This window comes from Pezoporus occidentalis, unplaced genomic scaffold, assembly GCF_034315485.1.
Source record: "Pezoporus occidentalis ecotype Australia unplaced genomic scaffold, CSIRO_AGI_Poc_V1 ctg2040, whole genome shotgun sequence".
In the NCBI taxonomy this organism is placed as follows: domain Eukaryota; kingdom Metazoa; phylum Chordata; class Aves; order Psittaciformes; family Psittacidae; genus Pezoporus; species Pezoporus occidentalis.
The window spans coordinates 1-9162 of record NW_026913901.1 but is presented as its reverse complement, the minus strand read 5'-3'; the positions used below and the strand labels follow the sequence as shown (position 1 = coordinate 9162).

Here is a 9162-nt window from a genome sequence, read left to right as displayed (position 1 = left end):
CCATCCCTCTCTCCATCCCTCTCTCCATCCCTCTCTCCATCCCTCTCTCCATCCCTCTCTCCATCCCTCTCTCCATCCCTCTCTCCATCCCTCTCTCCATCCCTATCTCCATCCCTATCTCCATCCCTATCTCCATCCCTATCTCCATCCCGTCTCCATCCCGTCTCCATCCCGTCTCCATCCCGTCTCCATCCCGTCTCCATCCCGTCTCCATCCCGTTTCCATCCCGTTTCCATCCCGTTTCCATCCCGTTTCCACCCCGTCTCTGTGGGGCAGGAGGAGGAGGACGTTCAGCACGAGGAGGAGCTCCTCCGCAGCCCCTTCTCTGTTCGCTGCTTCTCTCCCCCCTCCATCCCTATCTCCATCCCTATCTCCATCCCTATCTCCATCCCTATCTCCATCCCTATCTCCATCCCTATCTCCATCCCTATCTCCATCCCTATCTCCATCCCTATCTCCATCCCTATCTCCATCCCGTTTCCATCCCGTTTCCATCCCGTTTCCATCCCGTTTCCACCCCGTCTCTGTGGGGCAGGAGGAGGAGGACGTTCAGCACGAGGAGGAGCTCCTCCGCAGCCCCTTCTCGGTTCGCTGCTTCTCTCCCCCCTCCATCCCTATCTCCATCCCTATCTCCATCCCTCTCCATCCCCATCTCCATCCCTATCTCATCCCTGTCTCCATCCCGTCTCCATCCCGTCTCTATCCCATTTCTATCCCGTCTCCATCCCATCTCTTTCCCGTTTCTATTCCCGTCTCCATCCCGTCTCCATCCCATTTCTATTCCCGTCTCCATCCCGTCTCCATCCCGTCTCCATCCCGTTTCCATCCCTATCTCCATCCCTATCTCCATCCCTATCTCCATCCCTATCTCCATCCCTATCTCCATCCCGTTTCCATCCCGTTTCCATCCCGTTTCCATCCCGTTTCCATCCCGTTTCCATCCCTATCTCCATCCCGTTTCCATCCCGTTTCCACCCCGTCTCTGTGGGGCAGGAGGAGGAGGACGTTCAGCACGAGGAGGAGCTCCTCCGCAGCCCCTTCTCTGTTCGCTGCTGGCTGCGCTATGCCCAGAGCCGCCTCAAGGGGCCTCGCCACCGCCTCAACCTCCTCTTCGAGCGCGGCCTCCGGCAGCTGCCCGGCAGGTGGGGGGGACATGGGGGGTGCATGGGGTATTATGGGGTGTGTGGGGTACATGGGGTACATGGGGGAGAGATGGGGTGCATGGGGTACATGGGGTGCATGGGGTACATGGGGTAGATGGGAGAGAGATGGGGTGCATGGGGTACATGGGGTGCATGGGGTGTGTGGGGCACATGGGGTACATGGGGTAGATGGGAGAGAGATGGGGTGCATGGGGTATATGGCGTGCGTGGGGTGCATGGGGTACATGGGGGAGAGATGGGGTACATGGGGTACATGGGGTGCGTGGGGTACATGGGGTGCGTGGGGTACATGGGGTGCATGGGGTACATGGGGTGCGTGGGGTGCGTGGGGTATATGGGGTGCGTGGGGTATATGGGGTGCATGGGGTATATGGGGTGCATGGGGTATATGGGGTGCGTGGGGTGCATGGGGTGCGTGGGGTACGTGGGGTACATGGGGTAGATGGGAGAGCAGTGGGGTGCATGGGGTACATGGGGTACGTGGGGTACATGGGGTGCATGGGGTGCGTGGGGTATATGGGGTGCATGGGGTATATGGGGTGCGTGGGGTATATGGGGTGCATGGGGTGCGTGGGGTACCTGGGGTGCGTGGGGTACATGGGGTGCGTGGGGTATGTGGGGTGCATGGGGTACATGGGGTGCATGGGGCACCTGGGGGAGATATGGGGTGCGTGGGGTACATGGGGTGCATGGGAGAGAGATGGGGTGTATGGGGTACATGGGGGAGACATGGGGTACGTGGGGTGCATGGGGCGTATGGGGGAGAAATGGGGTACATGGGGTGCATGGGGTACATGGGGGAGAGATGGGGTGCGTGGGGTACAGAGAGATGGGGTGTCCCTGGCTGCCATTGGGTGTCCCTGGGTGTCACCGGGTGTCTCAATGGGTGTCCCTGGGTGTCCCTGGGTGTCATTGGGTGTCCCTGGGTGTCACTGGGTGTCTCAATGGGTGTCCCTGGGTCTCATTGGGTGTTCCTGGGTGTCACCGGGTGTCCCTAGGTGTCATTGGGTGTCACAGTGGGTGTCACTGGGTGTCATTGGGTGTCACCGGGTGTCACAGTGGGTGTCATTGGGTGTCACTGGGTGTCCCTGGGTATCACCGGGTGTCTCTGCGTGTCACCGGGTGTCTCAATGGCTGTATCCATGGGTGTCACCGGGTGTCAGTGGGTGTCCCTGGGTGTCATTGGGTGTCTCAATGGGTGTCCCTGGGTGTCACGGGCTGCCATTGGGTGTCACTGGGTGTCATTGGGTATCACTGGATGTCACAATGGGTCTCAATGGGTGTCCCTGGGTGTCACAATGGGTGTCACAATGGGTGTCCCTGGGTGTCCCTGGGTGTCCCTGGGTGTCATTGGGTGTCATAACGGGTGTCCCTGGGTGTCACCGGGTGTCTCAATGGGTGTCCCTGGGTGTCATTGGGTGTCATTGGGTGTCCCAATGGGTGTCAGTGGGTGTCCCTGGGTGTCACGGGCTGCCATTGGGTGTCACTAGGTGTCATTGGGTATCACTGGATGTCACAATGGGTCTCATTGGGTGTCCCTGGGTGTCCCTGGGTCTCAATGGGTGTCTCAATGGGTGTCCCTGGGTGTCCCTGGGTGTCACTGGGTGTCACAATGGGTGTCCCTGGGTGTCATTGGGTGTCACCGGGTGTCCCTGGGTGTCATTGGGTGTCCCTGGGTCTCACCGGGTGTCTCAATGGGTGTCATTGAGTGTCCCTGGGTCTCAATGGGTGTCACAATGGGTGTCATTGGGTGTCACCGGGTGTCTCAATGGGTGTCATTGGGTATCACTGGGTGTCCCAATGGGTGTCAGTGGGTGTCAGTGGGGTTCAATGGGGTTCAATGGGGCTCAGTGGTATTCACTGGGGTCAATGGGTGTCATTGGGTGTCCCTGGGTCTCAATGGGTGTCCCTGGGTGTCACTGGGTGTCCCAATGGGTGTCAGTGGGTGTCAGTGGGTGTTACGGGCTGCCATTGGGTGTCATTGGGTATCACTGGATGTCACAATGGGTCTCAATGGGTGTCCCTGGGTGTCTCAGTGGGTGTCACCGGGTGTCTCAATGGGTGTCATTGGGTGTCCCTGGGTCTCAATGGGTGTCCCTGGGTGTCTCAGTGGGTGTCATTGGGTGTCACAATGGGTGTCCCTGGGTGTCACCGGGTGTCTCACTGGGTGTCATTGGGTGTCTCAATGGGTGTCATTGGGTGTCCCTGGGTGTCTCAATGGGTGTCATTGGGTGTCCCTGGGTCTCAATGGGTGTCTCAATGGGTGTCACCGGGTGTCTCAGTGGGTGTCCCTGGGTGTCACCGGGTGTCTCACTGGGTGTCACTGGGTGTCTCAATGGGTGTCACTGGGTGTCACCGGGTGTCTCAGTGGGTGTCATTGGGTGTCCCTGGGTCTCAATGGGTGTCCCTGGGTATCATTGAGTGTCACATTGGGTGTCACTGGGTGTCTCAATGGGTGTCCCAGGGTGTCTCAGTGGGTGTCCCTGGGTGTCTCAATGGGTGTCAATGGGTGTCCCTGGGTATCATTGAGTGTCACAATGGGTGTCACCGGGTGTCACAATGGGTGTCCCTGGGTGTCCCTGGGTCTCAATGGGTGTCTCAATGGGTGTCCCTGGGTATCATTGGGTGTCACAATGGGTCTCAATGGGTGTCCCTGGGTGTCACCGGGTGTCCCTGGGTGTCCCTGGGTGTCACCAGGTGTCTCAATGGGTGTCACTGGTTCTCAATGGGTGTCCCTGGGTGTCCCTGGGTGTCTCATTGGGTGTCCCTGGGTGTCACCGGGTGTCTCATTGGGTGTCCCTGGGTGTCACCGGGTGTCTCATTGGGTGTCATTGGGTGTCACCGGCTGTCATTGGGTGTCTCAATGGGTGTCAATGGGTGTCACTGGTTCTCAATGGGTGTCATTGGGTGTCCCTGGGTGTCTCAATGGGTGTCACCGGGTGTCACCGGGTGTCATTGGGTGTCCCTGGGTGTCTCAATGGGTGTCACCGGGTGTCACCGGGTGTCATTGGGTGTCTCAATGGGTGTCAATGGGTGTCACTGGTTCTCAATGGGTGTCATTGGGTGTCACCGGGTGTCATTGGGTGTCTCAATGGGTGTCAATGGGTGTCCCTGGGTCTCAATGGGTGTCATTGGGTCTCATTGGGTGTCCCCGTGTGTCCCCGCTCTGTCCCCAGTTACAAGCTGTGGTACCAGTACCTGCGGCACCGGCGGCACCAGGTCAAGGGGCGCTGCCCCACGGACCCGGCCTACGAGGAGGCCAACGCCTGCCACGAGCGAGCCCTCGTCTTCATGCACAAGGTTGGGGGGGACATGGGGACAAGACCCCCCCCGGCCCCATAACTGTGACCCCCAGCACCATCACTGCCCCCCCAGCCCCATAACTGTGACCCCCAGCCCCATAACTGTGACCCCCAGCCCCATAACTGTGACCCCCAGCCCCATAACTGTGCCCCCCGGGCCCATAACTGTGACCCCCGGCCCCATAACTGTGACCCCCGGCCCCATAACTGTGACCCACAGCCCCATAACTGTGACCCCAGCCCCATAACTGTGCCCCCAGCCCCATAACTGTGACCCCCAGCACCATCACTGCCCCCCCCCATAACTGTGACCCCAGCCCCATAACTGTGACCCACAGCCCCATAACTGTGACCCCCAGCCCCATAACTGTGACCCCCGGGCCCATAACTGTGCCCCCCAGCATCATCACTGCCCCCCCAGCCCCATAACTGTGACCCCTGGGCCCATAACTGTGCCCCCCGGCTCCATAACTGTGCCCCCCAGCACCATCACTGCCCCCCCGGCCCCATAACTGCCTCCCCCAGGCCCCGGAACTGCCCCCCAGGCCCCATCACCGACATCCCCGGCCCCACCACTGCCCTCCCTCCAGCCCCACAACCACCCCCTCCAGCCCCACAACCACCCCTTCCGGCCCCATAACCACTCCCTCCAGCCCCACAACCACCCCCTCCAGCCCCACAACCACCCCCTCCAGCCCCACAACCACCCCCTCCAGCCCCATAACCCCCCCCTCCAGCCCCACAACCACCCCCTCCAGCCCCACAACCACCCCGTGCAGCCCCACAACCACCCCGTGCAGCCCCACAACCACCCCCTCCAGCCCCACAACCACCCCCTCCAGCCCCACAACCACCCCCTCCAGCCCCACAACCACCCCTCCAGCCCCACAACCACCCCCTCCAGCCCCACAACCACCCCTCCAGCCCCATAACCACCCCCTCCAGCCCCATAACCACCCCGTGCAGCACCACAAACGCCCCCTGCAGCCCCACAACCACCCCCTCCAGCCCCATAACCACCCCTCCAGCCCCACAACCACCCCGTGCAGCCCCATAACCACCCCCTCCAGCCCCACAACCACCCCTCCAGCCCCACAACCACCCCCTCCAGCCCCACAACCAACCCCTCCAGCCCCATAACAACCCCCTCCAGCCCCATAACCACCCCCTCCAGCCCCACAACCACCCCCTCCAGCCCCACAACCACCCCCTCCAGCCCCACAACCACCCCCTCCAGCCCCACAACCACCCCCTCCAGCCCCACAACCACCCCCTCCAGCCCCACAACCACCCCCTCCAGCCCCATAACCACCCCCTGCAGCCCCACAACCACCCCGTGCAGCCCCACAACCACCCCGTGCAGCCCCACAACCACCCCCTCCAGCCCCACAACCACCCCCTCCAGCCCCACAACCACCCCCTCCAGCCCCACAACCACCCCCTCCAGCCCCACAACCACTCCCTCCAGCCCCATAACCACCCCCTCCAGCCCCACAACCACCCCTTCCAGCCCCATAACCACCCCCTCCAGCCCCACAACCACCCCGTGCAGCCCCACAACCACCCGTGCCTCCAGCCCCACAACCACCCCTCCAGCCCCACAACCACCCCCTCCAGCCCCACAACCCCCCCCTCCAGCCCCATAACCCCCCCATCCCCGCAGATGCCGCGCATCTGGCTGGATTACTGCCAGTTCCTGGTGGAGCAGGGCCGGATCACGCGGACGCGGCGCACCTTCGACCGGGCGCTGCGGGCGCTGCCCATCACCCAGCACCACCGCGTCTGGCCGCTCTACCTGCAGTTCGTGCGGCGGTACCCGCTGCCCGAGACCGCCGTGCGGGTGTACCGCCGCTTCCTCAAGGTACCCGGGTGCGGGTGTACCTGTGTGAGGGTGTACCTGTGTGTGGTTGTACCTGTGTGTGGTTGTACCTGTGTGCGGGTGTACCTGTGTGTGTACCTGTGTGCGGTTGTACCTGTGTGTGGTTGTACCTGTGTGCGGGTGTACCTGTGTGCGGGTGTACCGCCGCTTCCTCAAGGTACCTGTGTGCGGGTGTACCTGTGTGTGGTTGTACCTGTGTGCGGGTGTACCGCCGCTTCCTCAAGGTACCCGTGTGCGGTTGTACCTGTGTGAGGGTGTACCTGTGTGCGGGTGTACCGCCGCTTCCTCAAGGTACCTGTGTGCGGGTGTACCTGTGTGTGGTTGTACCTGTGTGCAGGGGTACCTGTGTGAGGGTGTACTTGTGTGCGGGTGTACCGCCGCTTCCTCAAGGTACCTGTGTGCGGGTGTACTTGTGTATGGTTGTACCTGTGTGAGGGTGTACCGCCGCTTCCTCAAGGTACCCGGGTGTGGTTGTACCGGTGTGTGGTTGTACCTGTGTGTGGTTGTACCTGTGTGCGGGTGTACCGCCGCTTCCTCAAGGTACCCGTGTGTGGTTGTACCTGTGTGTGGTTGTACCTGTGTGAGGGTGTACCTGTGTGTGGTTGTACCTGTGTGTGGTTGTACCTGTGTGTGGTTGTACCTGTGTGCGGGTGTACCTGTGTGCGGGTGTACCGCCGCTTCCTCAAGGTACCTGTGTGTGGGTGTACCTGTGTGTGGTTGTACCTGTGTGAGGGTGTACTTGTGTGTGGTTGTACCTGTGTGCGGGTGTACCGCCGCTTCCTCAAGGTACCTGTGTGTGGTTGTACCTGTGTGTGGTTGTACCTGTGTGCGGGTGTACCGCCGCTTCCTCAAGGTACTTGTGTGAGGGTGTACCTGTGTGTGTACCTGTGTGCGGGTGTACTGCCACTTCCTCAAGGTACCTGTGTGTGGTTGTACCTGTGTGTGGTTGTACCTGTGTGTGGTTGTACCTGTGTGAAGGTGTACCTGTGTGAGGGTGTACTTGTGTGCGGGTGTACCTGTGTGCGGGTGTACTGCCGCTTCCTCAAGGTACCCGTGTGCGGGTGTACTTGTGTGTGGTTGTACCTGTGTGAGGGTGTACTTGTGTGCGGGGGTACCTGTGTGCGGGTGTACCGCTGCTTCCTCAAGGTACCTGTGTGCGGGTGTACCTGTGTGTGGTTGTACCTGTGTGAGGGTGTACTTGTGTGTGGTTGTACCTGTGTGCGGGTGTACCGCCACTTACTCAAGGTACCTGTGTGTGGTTGTACCTGTGTGTGGTTGTACCTGTGTGCGGGTGTACCGCCGCTTCCTCAAGGTACCTGTGTGCGGGTGTACTTGTGTGTGGTTGTACCTGTGTGCGGGTGTACCGCCGCTTCCTCAAGGTACCCGTGTGTGGTTGTACCCGTGTGTGGTTGTACCTGTGTGAGAGTGTACATGTGTGCGGGTGTACCGCCGCTTCCTCAAGGTACCTGTGTGTGGTTGTACCTGTGTGAGGGTGTACTTGTGTGTGGGTGTACCTGTTGGTGGGTGTACCGCCGCTTCCTCAAGGTGCCCGTGGCTGGGGGTACCTGTGTGAGGGTGTACTTACGTGCAGGGGTACCTGTGTGTGGGTGTACTGCCGATTCCTCAAGGTACCTGTGGCCGGGGGTACCTTTGTGCGGGTGTACCTGTGCGAGGGTGTACTTGTGGGGGGGGTACCTGTGTGAGGGTGTGCTTGTGTGCGGGGGTACCTGTGTGCGGGTGTACCTGTGTGCGGGGGTACCACCGCTTCCTCAAGGTACCCGTGTGAGGGTGTACCTGTGCGTGGTTGTACCTGTGTGCAGGGGTATCTGTGTGTGCGGGGGTACCTGTGTGAGGATGTAGCCGGTGCGGGTGTACCAGTGTGCGGGTGTACCCAGTGCAGGGGTACCTCTGTGTGGGAGTACCACCGCTAAGGTGGGGGTTGTGCCCCCCTTGGTGTCACCCTAAGGTGGGGGTTGTGCCCCCCCTTGGTGTCACCCTAAGGTGGGGGTTGTGCCCCCCCTTGGTGTCACCCCACGGCGGTGACGCTGTTGTTGTGTGTGTCCCCCCCCCAGCTGAGCCCCGAGAGCGCAGAGGAGTTTGTGGGGTACCTGTGTGCCGCGGGGCGCCTGGATGAGGCCGCCACGCGCTTGGCCCAGCTCGTCAATGACGAGCGCTTCGTGTCCCGCCACGGCAAGTCCAACTACCAGGTGAGGCACCCATGGGTGGGGGGTGGGGAAGCACCCATGGGTGGGGGTGGGGTGAGCACCCATGGGTGGGGGTGGGGGGGGCACCCATGGGTGGGGGGAGGGGGGCACCCATGGGTGGGGGTGGGGGGGAGCACCCGTGGGTAGGGGTGGGGAAGCACCCATGGGGGGGGTGGGGGTGGGGGGTGCACCCGTGGGTAGGGTGGGGGGCACCCATGGGTGGGGGTGCACCGAATGGTGGGGGGGAGCACCCGTGGGTAGGGTGGGGGGCACCCATGCGGGGGGGGGCACTGAAGGGTGGGGGGGGGCACCCGTGGGGGGAGGGGGTACCCAGGGGGGGGGGGGGGGCACCCATGGGTGGGGGTCACCCTTGGGAGGGTGGTGGGGGGGGGTGGGGGGGCACCCATGGGTGGGGGGGGGGGGCACCAAATGGTGGGGGGAGCACCCGGGGGTAGGGTGGGGGGCACCCATGTGGGGGGGGCGCCCTGAAGGGTGGGGGGGGCACCCGTGGGGGGAGGGGGTACCCATGGGGGGGGCACCCATGGGTGGGGGAAGGGGGGCACCCGTGGGTGCGGGGGGGGGGGGGCACCGAATGGAGGGGGGAGCACCCGTGG

The 9162-nt window shown here is 62.4% G+C and overlaps 1 protein-coding gene across 1 annotated transcript; it reads left to right on the top strand.

Annotated features, from left to right (window-relative positions):
• Positions 1-993: 993 nt before the first annotated feature.
• LOC134163732 (pre-mRNA-splicing factor SYF1-like) lies at positions 994-8566 on the top strand (the record flags this gene model as incomplete). The annotated part of the gene is made up of 4 exons (XM_062618866.1): positions 994-1142; positions 4340-4463; positions 6129-6326; positions 8417-8566. Coding segments are annotated over 4 exons (621 nt in total), but the record flags the coding sequence as incomplete, so codon positions are not given.
• Between the last annotated feature and the right edge of the window lie 596 nt (positions 8567-9162).